This window comes from Neovison vison, chromosome 6 (genome assembly GCF_020171115.1).
Source record: "Neovison vison isolate M4711 chromosome 6, ASM_NN_V1, whole genome shotgun sequence".
NCBI classification, from domain to species: Eukaryota; Metazoa; Chordata; class Mammalia; order Carnivora; family Mustelidae; genus Neogale; species Neogale vison.
Window position 1 is genome coordinate 100,708,042 of NC_058096.1, and position 22,627 is coordinate 100,730,668.

A 22,627-nucleotide genomic window follows, 5' to 3' on the forward strand; every position below is an offset into this window, starting at 1 on the left:
TGTATATTATATCCAAGTATGACCCATAAATCTGCATGGATATATTCACAATTCCTTTAAACACTCCCACCACTAGTTTTGTAATTTTGGGGATGTAAAGTATTATACAGTGACAGTGGTTATTAATAGGACTTTTCCCTCCTATTCCTGGACTCCTTTATTTTTCTTCCCTTTTCTTCCTCTCCGATTTCATTTTTGAAAACTCACTCAGTTAACAAGCACACAAGCATACACTTTTCTGGATTAAAATTGTCTTATACCTGTATTCATTTTGGGAGCTAAGACAGAGGGGATGACCTAAGAAAACGAAAAAGCAAGAAGGCCTTATTTTCAATCTACCCCTATTTCCAGGTCTAGTTGGGTAGAAAAAACTGCAATGACCCTGCATTTTTCACATTTTCAATTAAGCAGCAGGAGTTCGGCTAACTGACCAGCTCTAAGATTTCTCAAGGAATCACTCCAGAGCCATTTCCAACGCTGAGATAAACTAGAAGCTAGGGAAAGGAAGCAGAATATGGGAGGTATGACATCCATTATTTGAGCAAAGAAGAGTGGTCACAAAGATAAAAGATAAATGGCATTGTGATGAGTAAACTGAAGAGGTAGCTGACAGAAAATCTAAGAGTATTTCTATTATCATCATGAATTCATACCTGAATTTCCCATATACGAATGTTTTCTTGCTTATATGAGCCGCAGAAGAAAACATTACTTTCAGTTATACTCTAACACACTAACCTTTATAAACTCAGTTTAAAGTTCTTTTACCTTGTCTACTCCAGCACTTAGGATGAAATTTCCTTTCTTATTCCACTTCAATGCGAATATAGGGCCTTTATGCTGCCCCAAGGTGCTAGCAAGGTTACCTAATATTCAAAAAGAAAAACATTAAAAATTCTTCAAGCTTTATAACTTCAATCAACAAAAAACATATAAAAAGAAAAATGCTTTACTTACCATCTTTAGTCCATATTCTGGCAAATCCATCGTATGAACCAGTGGCTAGAAGTGTACCTTCACTCTGTCAGAGAAACACACTTCCTTCAATTATATAATCCAGAAAGGGCATTTCATTGTTATTTGACTATTTCATGTTTAAACCCTAAGAAGAGTAGATCTTGACATTCTCTGCTTCAAAATCTGGGAATGGTATCAAAGACCTACAAAACACCCTTCCCTGCTATGAAGCTAAAATTTAATCAGCATCTAGTCAGTGTGGGAGCCTTATATCCAAGTCTCAAAAATGGCAGGAACTACTTTGGAGCAGGACAACCACCACCTTACACACATGCAAAGGTCTACGGTATTCTCACAGATGCACATGACTCAAGATGGGAGTAGGGGGGTCAACTAGGAAGCACACCCAAATCATAATCTTATAATGACTGAAAAGAATAAAAAGCAAAACTGGCTAAAACATTTTGTTATGATTAGACAATTTTATATGGTCCTCCCTTTAAATCTTTTACTGTCTCAATGAAGCTCATGTGTGAGCCAAATAATATTGCCGTTTCAGATGATCAGATATTTAAATATCACTGAATGTTTCTTTCCTTGGTTAATTCTTTCTCAATATGAAATCCATACCAATTAAAAAAAAAAAAAAAGCCATAAAAGAGTGTAGGCTGACTTTATAGTTAATGAAGTGAGTACAACTGCCCGGAACTACTTTACTGCTAGGAGAAATCCATACCAATTTCTCTAATCTTATATTCCCTTACTGTGTCTGGCCTGGATGAATGGTACAACAGAAGGACAGATCTATGGAAGTGCAAGTTACAGAATGTGTTAAAGAGACTACTGCTAGGATTAGTAAACACTACTGAAGACACAGAAAAAAATCCCGCCTTAGTGCTTTTTGTGATGCTCTTTGGAAAGGGAACTGAAAACAAGACTGCCCCCTTTCAAACCTCTCAAGCCATTTAGCTGTGCAGGTAAATGAAAAACAGATGCTGGTACAAGGGGTTATAGACTCAGTCCTGACAGAATCTGGTTCTATCTGAGGAAGAAGGAGCCACGCTGAAACCAACAACAAAAGATAATTTCCAGACGCAGCACAATGGGAAGATTCCTTTAAACTACTGGACCCCAAATGTCTTACTTCATGGACCACCACAGTAGGAAAAGAATACTTTAAAGATCAGATATCTCGTAGGCTCTTGCTTTGGTCATGGAAAAGAATCATTAATCAAGGATAATGTTTTCCCTTTTTAGTGGAAGATTCAAGTTCATAGTGAATAATGTATGTTTAAAAAGTCCACACTTCTAAAGACTGTAACTTGTAGTTGAGAATCACCAAGCTCAACAAACAAACATTTGTAAACATCCTTTTCAGTGTAACCTGTAAATCTCATTAAGTTAATATATGGTCTCTCAACCAAACAGCATATCAAGGTGATAATGCCTTAGACTTAAAAATTTAATAAGGTCCCATTAAGAAGATAATTCTTAGTCCTAACCCTACAACCAAACAATAAATATTGTGGGTGTGCGAAACCTCTTTCTCATTTTTGTAATTGTTATTTTCATTGGAGGGAAAGAGTGAATACACTGCTGGAAATTTTGTGAGGGGAACACTAAAAAAAAAAAAACAAACCCTATTTGTTTAAGAAGAAATTTCATAGACACTGAGAAATTCAGCTAGACATATCATTTTTAAAGACAGATCTCATTCACTGGAAAGAGACTTGGAAGATCCTTTGGAAAGCTGCACAGAAGTTATTGAAAAGAGGCCAGAGGAGGAAAGAGTGTTCACTTGCTGAGGAAAGAATGGTGAACCCCATGAAATGCTTGGGAATGCTGAAATCGTCTAAGATGCTTCTTAAACTTCACAAAGAGCAGGTAAAAAATGGATACAAAGTCACAAGGAAGGAAAAAGGCAACATGGAATAAAGGAAAAGATATGAGACCTTTAAAAATGCTAATTTTCCACATATTAATCATGGGAATGGAAACAAACTAAGCTGCTTATCACGTACTTGAAACTGAAAAGGTGAAGCTTTATAAAGAACAAGGAGCTCAAACCTGGTAAGTAAGAACAGTTAAGTTATCTCTGGAAGATGTGGAATGACAAAGAGAATGAGAGAAGTATGAGATTCCTATGGCTAGAACAGAGCTTGGAAGTAACCTAGACTAATGATCCCTAAAAGGTAGTCAGCGGTGAAGTTCTCATCAGTCCATACAAGATAAGAAAAACAAGAACATGCTTTTATTATGGAGATTTCTCCTACCCACCCCATCAAAGGACTTAGTATGTGCCTTTCATCTATTACCTCATTTATGCAAGTACCATTATAACACCTGTACTTTACATTGCAGACAAAGCAGAGAGTGGGCAACCACCAGATGGACAAAGGTTCAAATGCTAGAGGGCCAGTCTTTGCTTTTAACACCACATTTGAGAATGGCCAGTCCTAGTTCGTTGTTCTTATTAGTGAAACTCAAAAGCAGCTCAACAAATGGACAAACCCTCCTATCAGTCTGAGGTTCAGAGAAGTGACGCAGATTAGGAACTACATTCACCATGGACAATATAGTGATACTCACATTCCAATCTAGGGATGTCACATCCTTGTTGCTGGGGACATCTTGCCCTCCTTCTCGTATACAATGTCTAAGTACTAACTGTGTGGAGCCACTAGTGCTATTTTCACTAAGATTCCATATTCTTGCTGTTGAGTCTCCAGACCTACAAAGTATACAACATATTTTAAATCCTCACGATATTCTCAAGTATTCCAGAATCAAAGTGACATATTACATACTATTATTAATAAGGCAAATAAAAACTAGACTCTCAGAGAACTCCATTTCCAGTATTTTCCTTAGTCTCCATTATGGGGGCCCTAGGCGCTTCTGAAGAAGTAAGTTTACTTAAACCTTCTAAGATTACGGGGGCACCTACGTGGCGCAGTCAGTTAAGCGACTGACTCTTGGTTTCAGCTCAGGTCACCATCTCATGGGTCATGAGATCAAGCCCTGTGTTGGATCTATGCTCAGCACTGCGTCTGTGTGAGATTCTCCCCACTCTCTCTCTGCCCCTCCCTCTCCCACTTGTGCTCGCTCTGTGTCTAAAATAAATAAATCTTAAAAAAATAACTTCTAAGATTGTGTTATGAAGAATAAAGATCTGCAGAGGAAAAAGGACCACAAAGCAGCAAAAACCTGAAATGTAAGTAATGCTTTCATAAAATGTGTAATAGTTCAGTATGATATTTTTATAAAAAATACATTCTAGTTTCACTTTGAGAAACATACCCCGATGCCAAGAGATCACTAACGGGGTTCCAGGCACAGATGAAAACTTCAGATTCATGGCCCCGTAACACAACTGCTTTATTAGGAGGGATTTCAACATCCCCATCCACTTCCATCATATCAGTATGATTATCTGTGTCATGAGAAACAAGTAGAAAATGCCAGTTAGGTAATATTACAACATCTGGGGGTGTGGGGCGGGGGAAATTCTTAATCCGCACATACCTCCTTTATAATATACAGTGCAACTTTTTTTTTTTTTAAACTATGTCAGGTAATGGTGAAAATAACTGTACATGAGAAATAAATTCCCATCTTTAGTTTAATATGACCCTACTATTTTTAAAAGATGTACCTGAGTATGTGTTTGGGTGGTGGGAGGCAGTGAGAAAGACTGCAAAAAGGTTAGAGCCAAACAAGGCTAAACTGATAAAATGATCTGAATCAAATATAATCCATGTCAACACTGTTCTGACTTTCTGCCAGTAGGGGTTGCTGATATCATTCATATAACATGAGAGTTGCCTTTATATCTCCATGTCAGAGTTTTACTGTGTTAATGACTAGTATTACAAATTTTCCTTAGAAATCAAATACAAACAATAAAACTTATCTAACAGTAGAAAATGTTTCTAAAAATGTAAAGAAAATAAAATCCATGAAAGTAAGACTAGCTTTTTTTTGGTGGGGGGGGAGCTTCAGGAATAAAAATCTGAATTGTGATACAAGTTAGGGAAACAAGTTGGCATAAATGAAACAGATGATGTTACTTCAATCTGGAAGAGGAGACATCCACATAAAGAAAAATACTTTTTCTGCAAAGGCATTTTTAGAAATTCTTATTTCAGCTCACTTGCTATAGTATGTGCTCCATTCTCCTCCCCATTTGCTGTGTTTTCTCCATTTTTTGCAGACCCCTGCTGGTTTGTGGCAGCTGTGGAGGTGGCGGCAGCTGCCGCTTGCTGCTGTGCGAGCTTATCCCTGTAAGCTTGCTGTCTTGTCTGTACTACATCAGGCATTACGGCGTCTATCAGGGACAGAGACTCTATTGGCCGACCATCAAACAAGGTACCATCCTGGATGTGGAAAATTTGGAGAAAAGAACCATGAAAGAGAACACATTTAGAATGAAGCAACTGTGAAGAGCTGTTTCAATTTTCCTCCTCCTCACCTAGGTCATACTGTGAAATATTGCACAGAGAAAGTTAAAATATTGTAAGTAGTAATAAAATGTAGGCCCAGGTTATAAAAAGTTTATTAATTAGATTCCACAATTCTTCCAGGGAAAAGCAATGACCAATATGAAAGAGTTCATACAATGGTAGGAGGCTTGGTGCCACATTAGAATAAATACCTCTTTACAGCTAAAAACTTTTAAAACAGCTTTGTTGGACTCAAAAGTTTGTGATTTCATTCAAATACTGAAACAAGAAACAGACTTCAGATATCCTGCCATACAATCATCTCATTTTACTAATGCTGAGACAGAAGCACAATCAGGTGTAAAGACTTGCAGAAGTCACACAGCCCCAGTCAATGGCAATGAGGATCTCCTAACTGACGCTATTCCTAGCGTGACCTGAGGACCGAAAGCACTGCCATCACAGCCTGTAGCTTGTTGTAAATGGACAGTCAAACCTACGGAATGGAAATCTCGGAAGGGCTCAAGAATCCGTGTTTTAACAAGCTCTCCAGGGTAGTCGTATGCACACTACACTTAAGAAGTACCATCGTAACTCTGAGACTGGTGCGCTTTAATTTTATGGGGTAGATGTAATTTTCCAAAGCTCCTCTCATTGGTATTAGGAAGCTCACAATTAATAAAAAGTTCTCCAGGAGGCACAAGGAGACAGAACAAGTCAGAAATAGAAACTGGATAAATGAGCTAGGAATAAGCATTTGTAAGGCCTGATTCATGATAAACTGGTGGACAACCTACAGTGGGGTGATGGGGTGCTCTGAATTACAAAACCTGGCACATCTCTCTGAGCTCCACGTGTTATAAATCCTGACCATATATGAAAATTTTTAGCTAGACCAGGGTTTGCAAATTTTTCTGTGAAAGGCCAAACAGTAAATATCTTAGGTTTTGCAGAGCATAAGGTCTCTATCACAATTATTCAACTCTGCCACTGCAGCACCCAAGAAGCCAAAACAATTCATGTAAGTGAATGAGCGTGGCTGTATTCCAATGTAAAAACAGGCAAGCAGGCAGGATTTGGCTCATGGGTCATAGTTGGCGGACACCTGAATTTATCTATACATGGATCTTATTAGATAGGCAAAAATATCAAGAGTTGGCTTTAATTATAAACTGCCTTCCAAAATCAGGTCTAACAAAATAATCTGAGGTTTTGTAATTTTTCAGACTATCAATTATGTTCTCAGTATTGTTGTCTTAAAGAAACACAAAGCACAATGTTATTGTTTTATAGAAAATTATTTCTTATTATTTACTTATAAAACCCTAGAAAGGGAAATAAACTAGAACTAATGGTTCTTACAGTTCGAAGCCAACAGGCCTTGCCCGTTCAACCTGATTGTGACATAAGGAACACCAGTCTTTGATTCTGTTAACCTAGTGAAGCTGAAGTCAGATAATGAATGAACAAACAAGAGAGCAGATTTAAGGACAAATTTAAGAGTTTGTATTGAAATAAATTTTCCTTACCTCATTAATACTAACTTCTGCCTCTACATACTGTAGACCTTTCTGGATGATAGAAATCAATGCAGCAGGTGGGACAAGGGCACCATTTATGTTAGACTGACTGATATGGCTTTCTATACCAAAGGTAAACGCTGAATGAGAAAATCCTAAAAGCAAAGAAAAGGTATAAGAATTTATTTTCCTAGTGACAACATGTTATAGGACACAAATGAAGGACCTCTGAAATCTTTCAAATCACAATCCATCTAAAATCCCAGACTGTTAACTAAGGTCAAATATGTTTAAAAAACAAACAAACAAACAAACAAACAAACAAAAATACCCAAATCCAAGCATATTAACTTTTACATATTTTCCTTTTCACTTTAATTACACAAAATATCATATAAAGTCTCTAGTACATACAAAATTTAGCCATGGCACATCATTTTCCTCAAAGAATAGCATCAAACTTTAAAGCTGGGGGTTTGGAAATCATGTGAATCCATTGCTTCACTGAAGATAATTTAGGCCAAGTTAAATTAAGGTGACATTTATTATTCTGTACTGTATTTGAAGTTCTACATAAAAATTATCAAACACAGTATAAATCCAGTATTTTGCAGAATTTTTTAACTTAGGAAATAAAAAGCAAACTAAAGTTTATTTATAAAACAAAAATAATTTTTATGCTTAAATCTCACTGTATGTATGAGTTAAATGCAAAAAATTACTAATTTTTTGCCATAATTTTTTGCAACTTAGTAATAACCCATCTAAATGAAAGCTTTAGAAAACAAAAGGTAGCAAGTAAATACTGAAGTAGTTTCTATCAGCAATTCTTTATTTTAATTTGAAATACTTAAACCCAAAACACATAATAAAAATCTCTTTATGTCGGTCTTACTTTTTATGAAAGTTAAGTTCAAATTCAAAGGTAAAATTCTAGTAAAATGATAGATCCGTGTGTATTCTCTTTACTAAAACATCCATCAGAGGTTATCATTACACAGTACCTGTCGTTAATGTATTTTAAACAATTCAATCACATTATACATAGAATATGGAATGTTAAGAAATTTCCATACTAAGTAAACAGAATGAATATGGGCTTACTTGTGTCTTAAATGGATTAACCCAGGTAATAACTGTTACCTAGCCTATCCTAGTTTTTTAGTGCTAACTCTGTTTCTTGCTGCATTTTGTGCTTCCAGTTTCAGCCTTCTTGTGACACTTATGAACAGCCTAGAATAAAATACTATGGACTCACACAAAGCATGTGGCTAGGAAAGATTTTAATTGGTCAGTAGACAAAGTCCACCTAAGTTGGTTTTCCTCATGGCTCCTTCCCTCTTGGAAACACCTGGCCATTCTACTCCTGCAACCCATAGTGAGAAGTAAAAGGACGTTACTTTTAAGACTTAGATTGTAACTCATGATTTTGCCTACAGGCACGATAATTATTGAACATATTTATGGTTTTCAGCCCGCAGAGATGGCCAAAAGACATAGCAATGAAACTAAGAAATATACCAACGAAAAGGAGCATCATTCTGCATCATTGTCCCTATTCAACTACTTGAATTATGAGTAAATTCCAGATTGCCAGGGTAGAAGGCTAAGACTAAAGGTTAGGAAGGATGTGGAGAGATGGTAAAAGACAAAGCAGTGAAATCCATAAGCAGTGAGGCTGCAGAGTCCCATTTTCAATTATATGCCCTTCCCTAAATAAATCGATCATAAATGGCAGTCGATCATAAATGGGAAGAAAAGCTAAACAGCCAAGTGGCTCAGAGATTTACAGAGACTTCAAGAGAGACAGTACCATTTACGGAGGGTCTCCACTATGCACACATACATAGTTCTATTGTTTTATAATATGAGCTAACAGATGGGAAAACTGCCACTAATAGGATAAGGATTTATATTTTAAGTTTTTGTTTAAATTCCAGTTAGTTAACATACAGTGTAATATTAATTTCAGGTGTACAGTTTAGTGATTCAACATCATACAACACCTAGTGCTCATTAAAAATTCCCTCCTTCAGGGCGCCTGGGTGGCTCAGTGGGTTAAGCCGCTGCCTTCGGCTCGGGTCGTGATCTCAGGGTCCTGGGATCGAGTCCCGCATCGGGCTCTCTGCTCGGCGGGGAGCCTGCTTCCTCCTCTCTCTCTCTCTCTCTCTGCCTGCCTCTCTGCCTACTTGTGATCTCTCTCTGTCAAATAAATAAATACAATCTTTAAAAAACAAAAAAACAAAAACAAAAACAAAATTCCCTCCTTAATACCCATAACCAGTTTAATCCAGCCCCCCACCCACCCCTGCCTCCAGTAATCCTCAGTTTGTTCTCTACAGGTAAGAGTCTGTTCTTGGTTTGTCTCTTTCCCCCTATGTTCATCTGTTTTGTTTCTTCAATTTCACATATGAGTGAAATCATATGGTATTTGTCTTTCACTGACTTATTTCTCTCCATCCATGGTATTGCAAATGGCAAGATTTCATTTTTTTATGGCTGAGTAATATTCCTTTGTGTATATACACCACATTATCTTTAAGAGGATAAGGATTTAAATTCATTCAGAGACCATGGAGTTAACCACTACATTTCATTTCTCCTACTGAACAATTAAGTTGATATACGGTCAAGGATAAAGTGAAGACAGAGTAAGCTCCTATTTACTAACAGAAAACAAAGGATTACATCATTGTTCTATTTCAACTCAGGCTGTTAGGAAGTGGTGTCAATAGTGCATGAAACATTAAGACATCTTATTAGCAATGTTTTTCAGGTGTTTTGACTTTCATAAGCCTTACAAATTTTAGCAAAGTCCAGGACTTCTGAACCTTCTAATTCATGAATATAATTTAAATAATCAAAATTCATCACATTTAGAACCTGTTTAAATTAGACAGAGTTCAAGCTTATGTTCAAGAATATCCTAAGAGGGCGCCTGGGTGGCTCAGTGGGTTAAGCCGCTGCCTTCGGCTCAGGTCATGATCTCAGGGTCCTGGGATCGAGGCCCGCATCGGGCTCTCTGCTCAGCAGGGAGCCTGCTTCCTCCTCTCTCTCTGCCTGCCTCTCTGCCTGCTTGTGATCTCTGTCAAATAAATAAATAAAATCTTTAAAAAAAAAAAAAAGAATATCCTAAGAGTAGCAGGTGCAACAACATTGACTGGGGGCTAGCACGTTGTGTATCCTGAATTTTTCTATCAGACCAGGAGAGAAGCTATCCCAGGTGCTTATATCCATCTCCAGTTATCACAGATGTGCTTACAATGCTCTCAAATAGTAAGAAAACAACACTGAAAGGGTTATTAGCATTGTTTGGACACTTCACATTTAATGTCTACTCTAAAAAAGGTCCACAATTAAAAACACTCTGCCTTAGTAAATGTTGAATTCAACTGTAATTTTGCAATTTATAGTCCTAGCATTACATGGCAGCTTAAAATTATATTCAAAACTACTTTTCTTACTCCCCTCCCTAAAACTTCATTTTCCTTAGAAATCTGACCGCCTTCATTATACCTGAAAGTCATCCTAACTTTCAACCTGGCTCCTGGTACTTCACCAGTCACCAAATCATAATAATACTAGTTTAGCTTTCCTGTTCTGCTAGTGCTGGAATCTGGAGTCCAGTCCCCATCATCTGTTGTCTACAGTTACTACCCTAAGTTCCTCTTACCCCAGCCCAGTCCATTTGCCACACTACAGCCAGGGAATTATCTGTGAAACAAAACCAAACACATCACTCCTTACTTGGGCACTTTCACTGATCCCCGATCCCTTTGGCACCTCCTAATAAAGGCCATACTTCTAAGTACAATACACAGTTACCTTTGTAATCTGACCCTACTTATCTCTCCATATGCATCTCCCTACTCTTCTTCCCATTACACATTAAATTTAAGTGATTCTCAATTACATGTAGTACTTTAGTACTGTGAATATGCTATGCTATCTCACACTTTTATAGCTAATGTGTTCCTAAGTTCTTTCCTCCTATCTGAATGGAGGGGAAGTCCTTTTTTCACAACCCCAGAGGATGATCTTTCTCTGCTATGTTAATCCTACCGTTTGTTACATGTATGGTATTTACCACACTGAATGGTTATCTTGTATGTGTATGACGCTAGACTGGGCTACTTGAAGAAAGAGTTGATGTCTTTTCATTCTGGAAACCTAGAATGTTACCTAATTTAACTAATTCTCAAATATTTGTTAAATCAGGACGCAATTCTACTATAATATATTCTGGCACACCAGAAAACCTATGAATCAAATCAAACAAACAAACAAACAACATATGACTTAAATCTTCCTTCTAAAACTTGAACCAGGTTATGCCAAAGAATATCTCCATTTATCTGTAAATACATGTGCAGGAAACACTTTTTTAGGGACGCTTTTGATTCACATAGTACAGAAAGCAAAAAAGAGATTCACCTATAACATCTATGAGATGTTAAAGACTGGCTTGATTGCTTAAAATAGCATCCCTTTCTTCCAGGAATAAGAGCAAATCTGATGTAATAATACCTCCATAATCAAGTACTCTACAAATTTGCTAGTGTGATTAAGATTTGGGAGGTGGAAAAGAGATTCCGAAAGAAAGGCTAAAAACCATGAAGTTCAGTATACAGTAACTCAGGAATAAAGACAAGCAGTGGCAAGAGAGGTGTGGTGACTCGGGAGCCCATGAGACTACGCATGTTTCCCAAATAAAAAACATGGTCACAAAACCACTGCCTTCTGCACACTGCTTGTTTCAGGGAAGGCATTCCCTTGGGATGACAGCGACTGTGTTCTCAAAAAGGTTTTGGTTGTCCAGAGCAACCCAACTCACCTTTCCGACAGACTACAGGAATATGCAAATGGACCTACAGGGAGACTCAACAACACCAACAACACACAAAGCTGAACTATTATCATGACACAGTCCAGAAGGAAAATCTAATAACCCAAGATCCTACTGAAGCTTCAGGTAAAAAACAAAAACAAAAACCAACCCAGAAAATTACATCCCTGCTCCCATCACGACAAAACCTCCTTGTCCCCAAAATCCATTTGCAACTGTGTCCTGCAGACCCAGATTTTGGTTTATTCTGAAAAGTTCATACTTAACATGCTTAAAAGATTCTAGACAATGTGAAAAGGAGGAGGAGCAAAAAGTCCCACAGGGGATTTTGCATGTTGGGAGATTTAGACCCAGTACTTATTAAAAAAAAATAATGGACAACATGGAGAAGTAAAAACATTACAATACCAAACCCAAGTGTAATTGTTAATATTTTTATATTTCCTTTTTTTCTATATACACAGTTTTCCTCCATCACAATATAACACACAATATAACACATCACAATACAACACAATATAACACACAAGGGATGCTATCTTCTGTGCCCTAATTTTGTCCTTAAAAATATATATAACCATGAACATTCTACATGAATTATATTATCAAATATATATACTTTTATTATCATACTATTTGGCCAATGAATGCACTCAACTAGTAAATTACTCATCTCATCTATGGATAGCTTAGATTTTCTCAGTGTTTACTATTTAGGAATGTTACCTCAAATACCTACATGTATAGGCTTTTAACAGGTACTTATTTTTCTCTCCTTAGGATGGATTCCCTCAAAAGTTTGGGGGGGCACAGGCATTTTAAACGAAGTTTTTATAACTGCACAACTGCATTGCCCCCAAATTATACAAATCTATAGTGCCATCAGCAATTTATGTTTCCCTACACCCTTATTATGCTGGCTATCCTTGAACAAAATTAGCAAGAAGATTACTAGTAAGACTGAACAAGTTCTCTATTTGGTAATTACTAAACGACATCTATCTTTTAACAAGCATGTCAGCAGTAATGTGTAAATAGGAATTTTCCTTTATCAGCAAAAAAAAAAAAAATCATTCAGCTTATAAAAGAGAAAAACTGATTTGGAAGTATAAAATTTACTATGATTTTTGACAAATACTTGCTGTTTATTGTTAATTAGTCGTGTGTACAACAACTATATGTGACAAATCCATGTTACTGCGTATTTTATTTGATTATAAATCAAAATGTATATATACTTAACCTGCATTTCTGTAGCTGACCAATTACTCATAAAAATGTAAAGAAATACTAGATGTGGACATACACAATCCTGAACTCTCCTCAGTCCAGGGCTTCAGGGCTAGTGGCACTGAGACCCAGTTTAATCTGACTCCATTCAGTTCATTGTTCAAGTGTGTTTGTAAGTGGCACCAGCAGAAAGACACGGAGGAAGGAATGTTTATCTGGCCCCGTTACCTTTATCTCAATCAAGAGAAACTACACTGTCATCTGATTGCTGACATTTTCTTAGCCACTGTAGGTAGGGGTTAATACCAAATCATTAAATGAAAAAAATAAAAACAAAACAAAACACAACAAATAGGCTCCATGGTGTTACAGATCAGAATCTTATGTTATACATAAACATTCAGGTTAGTCTGTGCCTACTACAATTATGTGTAGATTTCTAAATTAAGTGTGTATGCTCTCATAAATAACAACATCTGAAGGAAGCACCGTCTCAGAAAAAGTGGGGTGATGCAAGGCCTACATTCAGAGAGACTGAATATCCATCCGCTGGAAACAGTTTGTGAACAGTGGAGAGAGCTGGGGATGGGAGACACAAGATGATCTTTCATGAACCAAATACTTTTAAGCTCACGTACATCATCACTTTTTCATAAACTGAGACTGGATGGCAAGATGAACATTAGTTCTAAAAACATGAGGATTTAAAAAAATGATGGCATTCAGAATCAAAATCTAGAAGACAGTTCAGTCATAAGGACGTACTGTTCCTGCATTTTCCAGTTAGTCTTCAACCATAAAATGCAACTGTTTCACAGCGTCCAATATTAAGTACACTATTCAACGAAATGCTACTGAGCTCTTATACATGTCAGAGATGATAGTTTTAGACAGAAAGGAGAATTCTCCCCCAAACCAAATACACAATTTAAAGCAAAATAAAATTACATCTTACACAAAGCAACAAGAAATAAGGTGGCACAAATTCACAAATAACTGCCAGTACAATTTCTCTAGAAAAAAATACTCAATAACTAAGAGAAGACTCAAAGGTGATGTAAGGGGTGGGGGAGGGAGGGAAATTTAAAACCACCTTACCTCTTTTAAAATTAACACTGTATCAAGTTCTGCTCCATACAACTTAGCAGTAACCCCTTAGTGCTTATTCTGCATATGGTTGCTAGATGTGAGTTATTAGGGCAATCAAATTATTAATGCCCTTGGGCAAATGCTAATTAAATGGAGCATACTGAATAATCAAGTCAATCATTACTTACAGTACTACACTGTCAAATACACTCACTCGATTTTCAAGTCATCTCAAAAGAGAAAAAAATTTTCTTTCCTAGAAAATTTTTGTTGCCTATGAAAGCCTACATCTATTTCAATGAAGTACAAAATGGTGATGACTAAAGTAACTGGCTAGAGACAAAATGGAGAAAAATTAAGTTACAACATTTAATAAGGACATCTTACAATAAATATACTTTCCTCTTAATTAGTTTTAATGAGTAGGGGAGGATGACTTATTTCAAACAGACCTATAAAAACATTTAAGGCTGAATATCATAATGTAACCCCTTTTGAACAAGCAACAACTTTTATGGATGAAGAAAAAAATCAAAAGTTCTGTTATTTGGCGAGAGGGACAGACTTCTAATAGATAATATCTTCTAGTGCTGATAATAGTCGTAACAGGATGGTCATCACATGGTATACAAGTATTTAAAACAATTTAAGGAGTTTTATTCTCTCTGGAGACAGATACCATAGTCCAGTCAAGTTAAACAGTATTTATAGGAACAAATATTAGAAGTTCTTGTTGGAAAACATTATTTCTAAATTATATATTTATCAAAAAAAAGAACAAACTTTCATAAGGTATTTTTTGGACTTTCTATCTGAGGGCTTTTAGAAAATGAGACAAGCAAGAAAAAATTTTACTTTCCTTAGAAGTGGCAGTCTTTAAAAACCAGTCTTGTGGGGGGCATCTGGGTGGCTCAGTGGGTTAAGCCTCTGCCTTTGGCTCAGGTCATGATCTCAGGGTCCTGGGATCAAGCCACACATCCGCTCTCGGCTCATCAGGGAGTTTGCTTCCCACTCTCTCTTCGGGGCGCCTATGTGGCTCAGTGGGTTAAAGCCTCTGCCTTTAGCTCAGGTCATGATCCCAGGGTCCTGGGATCAAGTCCCGCATAGGGCTCTCTGCTCAGCAGGGAGCCTGCTTCTCTGTCTCTCTCTCTGCCTACTTGTGATCTCTGTCTGTCAAATAAATAAATAAAATCTTTAAATTAAAAAAAAAAAAAAAGTCTTGTGAAGGTCTTTTCACAGGTATTTTCTTTGTCATGAGTACTTCTTTTCTTCCTATCTCCTAATCTAATTAAGTACTCCAAAATACACCACAATACACCCAGAAAAGGAATTACTCTATTCCAAAATCAAGTTACTTGCAAAATGGCCAATTTTATATATAATTAGAGATCAGAATCAAGAAGGAATAAGTCACCAAGTGCTGAGATGGCCAGATTCTGAGCTCTATCTGAAACCTGGTCTGAGCTGGCAGAACTATCAATTTCCTAAACTCTTTCCCATCTCCTACTTCTGGAAGTAACTTCAAATGAATGTCTCATGGTATCCTTTATGATATAAACATGCCCCATCATTCCTATAAAATCCTGCCTATAAATACAAATACACCACTTTTAGTGGCACCTCCCTAATCTTAGTAGGAGATATGCTCACACCCCAATCTCAATTTGTACACTTCATGCTTCCTACTTTATCTCAAATAGCTACCAAATATAATTTTTCTTTCAACATCCTGTGAACATGCTATATACCTGATGTCAACTTTCTTACCAAGTTCTAATTGTCCTAGAACTAATATGGACCAGTGGCTTTCAAACTTTTCAAACTTTATATACCCAAGAAACACCTGGGACATTTGTAAAATGCAGATTCCTGAACCACACTCGCCATTCTCTAAGTGATTCTGATGCAGGTAGTCAGAGGATCAACTAGAACTCTGGTATACACGGTTCTTAAAATTTATGGCAAGTTGCATTCCTAGAAAAACTAACATAAGTCAAATGTCATTAGTTGAACCTGATTTTCCCCCATGTAAATAGTAACGTAAATAGCAAGTTACACATTTAATAAAGGGACTGATGTTCACATTTTCAGAGATGTGGCTTAACATCGCACTTCATGATGGGTACACTATAAAATATAAACCTTTCTAAATACACAAAGCACAACTAAGAATACAGTAAAAAATTAAGGATTTACTATGTAAGTAAAAAATAAAGGACTTATTATGATAAGCAGCAGTGTACCACACAGTTTTTTTAAAAAATATAATTCTTGCTTTATTTTTATTTACTACAACATAGAACACTTTAAAACGTGGAATTTCAAAGGATTTTCTCTGAGAACATTAGTAACTTCAAGAAGACTTCTGATAATATTTAACCACTGGACAGTCTTACAAAAATTACTCCAGGGTATTATTTTACTGCCTCTTCTACTTGCTGTATTTTCTTTTCTTTTTTTCTTTTCTTTTCTTTTTTTTTTTTTGGTGGCAACATCACACAACAATTTATAGGCTTCTGTTTGCTAACAAAATCTGAGCATTTCTACCTTCACCTTGTCTCATTTCATCTCAGCATAGGCTGAACTACAGGATGCTGCTGAGTTATTCCAACTGTTTCCAGAAACAACAGTTTCTTGTGATTCAACCTAAGCAGTTGCCTTTACAATACACCTACAAGCAATTACATACATTTCTCATCTACTCTACTGGCCCTTCACAGCATGGTCTACTTTTGTGTCCGAGGTCTCAAAGCTCTGGCTCAAATGGCAGTCAGATTCAAAGGCAGAAAAAGCAGGAGTTCCTTTTAACCTAACAATTCTTTCAATTTTGGCCAAAGTTACCAAGTAACAATACTAAGGCATGTGCATCTGTCTTATATATGTTAATAATCACTAGGTCAGATCACTACTTTTTCCACTTTATTAATCATTTTAATCTTGCTCAAAATATTCAATGGATATCATTTTAGGATCTGCCTTCAATACCAGCTGACCAGCTGAAAAAGAAAAAAGAAAAACAAAACAAAACAAGATGCACTCATTTCAAAGCTTCAGAATAAATTATTCTGCCTTAGTTGGCTGCTTTTAGTTTCTCCTTTTCTGCCCTCATTAGCCATCATTTTCTCAGCTCTTTCAGGCCAGAGAGAAGCAGCGATGGTGCCTGCGACTAGGAAACCCCAGGGGACAGCAAAGCTCAGAACTGGAGCACAGCTGGCAAAAGCTCAGCAAACAGGGGCGTGTGCACTCCCTGCGTAGGAAAGGATAATGACTAAGCCCTATCAGAAGAATAACTATCATTTCAAAGTCAAAACTGAGGGCTCAGTTCCTACTTCCAGCTTTCTGACCTCCCTCAAATGAGCCAAACACAGTTACCCTTTTACACAAACACTATGCCTCAACTTACTACTACAACATTCCAACTTGTATGATTTCTAAAATTCAACCTCTCCAGCTTATTTTCAACTTCCAAGTGGTAAGAAGTCCTGCTAACAATCTGCGTGCACCAGTGCAGTCAATGTTCCCCAGGTCCTGTATCCCATCCACCCCACGTTTTCCCTCTTCTATTTTTACATTTTCTTGCTTAATCCATCCCACATTTTCCCTTGTAGTCTTCCTTCTGTTTTAAGATGTCTCTTCATCTGTTTAAAAATGAACAGATTTACTTAATATTTATTACAAATGACCTCCAATGATTTAATATATTGGTCACCCACCAATAAACACATCAGTAAGAATTCGGGTCAAGAATAAACTAAATCAATAGGGATAATGATTAAGAAAACATTCTGAAAAAATATGGTTAATTTAGTTATTGAAATGCTAACTGCAATTAGGATCAGTAACATTTAGCTGAGGATTCTGAACATACATTATCAAATTGATGCTATCTGAAAGTTTATATGTTCCTACTGACCGTGTGCAATCTCATAACAACTTATAAAAATGGTCTTTGAACACTGAAAGCCAAACCATTTGTTAACAAATATTTGCCTGAGATGATTCCAACATATTTGAAAGAGTCAGAGAGTTAAACCATGCAGTAACACATAGCTTTAAAATGGCAGTCCAGACATTAAGGAAACATACAAAGTTCAACAGTTTGGACTGATACAAATTTCAAATGCATAAAAGGTTATTTTGAGAATATTAAAATAATTTGAGGCCTATTTACTTTATGAAAGTACTCACCTGACTCTTGCAAGTATCTATATACCAAGAAGTTGACCTCATCACTGCTTATACTCATCTTTATTCCCACTTAAACCATGAGGTCACAACACAGGATATAACCCTAAAAATAAAACAAAGTTAATTAAGTATTTTCTCAATAAAATATTTTTAGACAAAACGTAAACAATGTTTTAAAAACCATTTGATTTTATTAAATGATGTAAAATGAAGGTTCTATATTGCCTAATAATAAACCCTAACAAATAAAGTTATTCCAATAGTTAGTAATAGATTATACAACCAAAACATGGCTGGTCTATTTTTCTGCAAGGTAACATATTTGCAAAAAGGATTCAAAATTTAGAAAAGGGCTTTAGCACTGTATTTTATATGACTGTATCAAATAGCATTAAAAAGTTGTTTCCCCTTTCTCCTTAACTGGAAAAAAAGAAAAAGAAAAAAAGAACAGCACATTTTAGGAATCAGAATATTATATATTTAGGAAAAGAATGATTTTAGACCACTGGGTAAGGGATGAGCCATCTACATTGGTTTTGTCTACATCATTTGAGAGGATTTGAGGTCTCTGTTCTCTCAACATCTAACCTGCAATGTTCAAGTTTCAGAAGGATCTGGCTACATTGTAAAGCAGAGAGGTAGGAATACAGTTTTCAAAACTTAAATGATATTCTCTTAACGGACATACTTAAATCTTGAATTCAGAGAGAGGAAAAAAGGAAACGGAGACCTAACTTAAATATGTTCTCATTATACTTATCTGTTCTCATGTCACAGAAATTATTTAAAAAAGAAGTCAGCAAACATCTTTTGTACAGAGTCCGACAGTAAATATGTTAGGCTTTGCCTCCCATACACAGTTTCTATTAAAACCACTCAACTCTACAGTTGTAGCACAAAAGCAGCAACAAACAAAATGTAGACAAATGAGTCAGGCCATGTTCCAATCAAATTTTATTTATGGATGCTGAAATCTAGATTTCATATGATAAAGTTGGACCATAAAATATTTCTCTTCAGACTTCTTTTCAAGCACTTAAAACAACAACAACAAAGCCACCTTTCTTAGCTTGTGGTCCTTATAAAAGACTAGTGGGCCAGATCTGACCCACAGACTGTGTACTTTTTTGGTCCCGTATTTTAAAAGGATAGACTGACATCTATTCAGTAAAGGGCTATCTAACACTACATCATCAGTCTCTTTATGATGCAGAGTTCACAGGATATTCTGAAGTCATAAATTAACAAACACCTGAGTAGGCTACTGTGTGAGGGAAACTGCTGCTGCCCTAAGTTGTGGAAATAGTAGTGACTAAGCACAACAAGCTTCTGTCACAGGAAAGAAGACCAACAAGAAAGTAATAACAATTTTCCAATGACACACACAGAGGAATTCCTGACCAAATTTAGTAGCCAGGAAATACATCTTGAAGAAAGTGTCACTGGTGTTTAGACCCGGAAGGATGGACTAGGAGAGGGAGGACATAAATACTTGTGGGAAGAAGGCAGGGAAGGGAAGGAATCCAGTGAGCAGTAATAGTTAGTGAAAAGGTTGGATGAAGAAAGAGAAAACAAAACATGAAAGTAAGCCTAACACAAACAAAACCCTGTTCTGCCGGGCCTTGACACCATTACTTAGAGAAAATATACTGACAGGTTTTAAGCAGGTGGCAGAATCACCAGATCGACACTGTATAAAGATCATCCTGGCTCTGACATGCAGAAGAGACTGGAAGGAAGATGGACTGGAGTAAAAGCTGAGGTAGTAGGAGGTTGCAGGGACCTAATTAATAAATGAAACCTGGGCTGTGGCACTGAAGCCAGGAAGAAGTTCAGGGGTTCCAAAGTGTGACCAGCTGGACAAATGAGGTGAAAGGAAGAACAAAAGGTTCTTTGAGGAAATCTGGATTCACAGTACTTCCACAGAAGAAGAGAAACCACAGACAAAGAGTCACAATTATCTTCATAGAAAGAAAAAGGTACTCTTCCAGAAAATTAACTCAGGAGGTACAATTAATAACCTGAATGTTTTGAATAACAAAAGTAAATACTCCTTTGATGATTTTGGCTCAGGACATCTTGTCTAGATGCTACTATGGTACATTAAGTGACTCGTGCCCTGGAGGGTGTCTTCCTCAGTTTTATCCTGATGCACAGTAATATGTAGCAATGTATCCGGCATTCAGAGTATATATTAAATAGTCAATTTCGAAAGCCTGTTAAACTGAATAATTTAAAAAAAAAAAAAAAAACTAGAGTGGCTCAGTTGCTTAAGGACTGACTCTTGATTTTGGCTCAGGTAATGATCTCAGGATCATGAGACTGAGCCGCACACATGTAGTTCCGCACTGGGCATGGAGCGTGCCTGGGATTCTCCCCCACCCCTGCACCCCATCGCTCTTGCATGTACATGTGCTTTCTCTCAAAAAACAAAACAAATCCAATCCCACACCGTTACAGAATTCTAAGAAATTAAATAATTTGACCCATCATGGATATCTGTTTGTAAGGGAAACAATTTAATAATAATAAATAATAATAATATAATATAATAATAAATAATAATAATAATAATAAATAATAAACAATCATTATTTCATTAACAGGATTTCCCAAAATGAGATGTGCTAGGGGGAATCCAAGAGAAACAAACTGATAAAAAAAAAAAACAAAAAACAAAAAACAAAAAAACCAGGGTATTATTTTCCTCTAATATATCATTCACTTCAACATTCAAACACTGGTGCTGAAGTACCTAAGATTCATGGGTTTTCAATAAAGCTTGGTTCTAATAAGCTAAGGTCATCAATGTCTCAACTTAAAGCGGTGATCAGTGATGCTTCAGCATTACCGAATATATTCCAGGGCAAAGAAAAATACAAACCAAAATGATATGTTATTGTCTATAAATGTTCCTATAATAACTACATGATGCTGGTAGATTTTAAAAGATCATCACAAAAAAATGCCCAAGAAGTAGAGCAGAAAAGTTCCTATCTGTTCAAACTGCTATCTATTTTTTTTTATTCCATTCACAGTGCTATAGTATAACTATTTCTGGAATCAAGAGTAGTATTTTTTAAGGGAAAGGGGTAAACTGTTCAAATTTAAAAGTATTGTTCCACCGGTAGTTCTACTTCAGCTAGCTCTTATATTCCTAGAAAGAACCTTATTGCTCCTTATGTGTGTTGTTAGGGCAGACAAATCTCTATGCTAAGAGTAGAAATAGACAGATAAAATAAAGTTCACCCAAGCCTTGCAGAGTTCAGTTAGTGAAGAGAAACTAAAAAAAAAAAAAAAAAAAAAAAATACCTGTAAGTTTAATGCAATCTGTACTAGAGGTTTTGGTCCCAATTGCAATAAAACTACACAGAGTCTACAAAGACTTGAGTTTATCCATTTTCAAAAACACTTAATTCTAGAGTATGGTTTGTATTAAACTAACCCTTTTAAAATTATAAGTTCAAAAAGACACCTGAAAAGAACAGGAGATTGGACTACAAAAAGAAAACATTAAGACACATTCTTGATACCAGCTATCACTCGCTTTCATAGTGTATACAAGAAGCCTTACCAACGCATCTCCTCCATTGTGTACAACTATCTTTAAACAAGATCACAGAACAGCAGCGAGACATTCATCATGCCTCTATCCTATACCATCTGGGTGTCAGGTCTGCAGAGATACAAATAAGACCTGGGGAGCCTGGGTGGCTCAGTGGATTAAGCCGCTGCCTTCGGCTCAGGTCATGATCTCGGGGTCCTGGGATCAAGCCCCACATCAGGCTTTCTGCTCAGCAGGGAGTCTGCTTCCCTTCCTCTCTCTCTGTCTGCCTCTCTGCCTACTTGTGATCTCTGTCAAATAAATAAATAAAATCTTAAAAAAATAAATAAATAAGTCCTGCCCTCAAGGAACTGATGGACTATTAAATGACCAAGACATTCGAAATGAATAATACTTCCAAAAGTCACAAAGTGACTTGGGATGGGGGGAGCAGAGGGAGAGAAAGAAATCTTAAGGAGGCTACATGCTCAGCAAGATGCCTGACGAATTCATGACCTGAGCCAAAACCAAGAGCTGGGTGCTTAACTGAGCCACCCACATGACCCCCTGACCCAAAGCAATTTTTTGGTATATTCTGCCTCATCATACTTATTTATCCTTAAATAGTAAATGAATTGAGTTCTAAAAATGGAAAAAAAAGTAAATGACTTTGTAGTTCTCCATCCTAACTCTCGAACAGCCTATAAACTCTTAAGAGCTTTTATCCACAACGCCTATCAGTTACAGGCAATTAATTAAGTCAGATCCATAGCTATAATTAGCCAAAAGTAAATATAAAAATTAGTCTTAA

The 22,627-nt window shown here is 36.5% G+C and overlaps 1 protein-coding gene across 3 annotated transcripts in view; it reads right to left on the reverse strand.

Annotated features, from left to right (window-relative positions):
- The window catches only part of TBL1XR1 (TBL1X receptor 1), a 170,271-nt gene that overhangs the window by 22,382 nt on the left and 125,262 nt on the right, over positions 1-22,627 (reverse strand). For 2 of the 3 annotated variants that reach the window (XM_044251816.1, XM_044251817.1), the window contains 7 exons: positions 18,273-18,375; positions 6,929-7,074; positions 5,111-5,333; positions 4,258-4,390; positions 3,547-3,688; positions 958-1,021; positions 769-866 (listed from right to left, as the gene is read on the reverse strand). In XM_044251816.1, the coding sequence (XP_044107751.1) occupies positions 769-866; positions 958-1,021; positions 3,547-3,688; positions 4,258-4,390; positions 5,111-5,333; positions 6,929-7,074; positions 18,273-18,330 (864 nt within the window). In that variant the 5' untranslated portion in view covers positions 18,331-18,375. The remainder of the gene's footprint in view (positions 1-768; positions 867-957; positions 1,022-3,546; positions 3,689-4,257; positions 4,391-5,110; positions 5,334-6,928; positions 7,075-18,272; positions 18,376-22,627) is intronic. The other variant, XM_044251818.1, reaches the window with a different exon arrangement.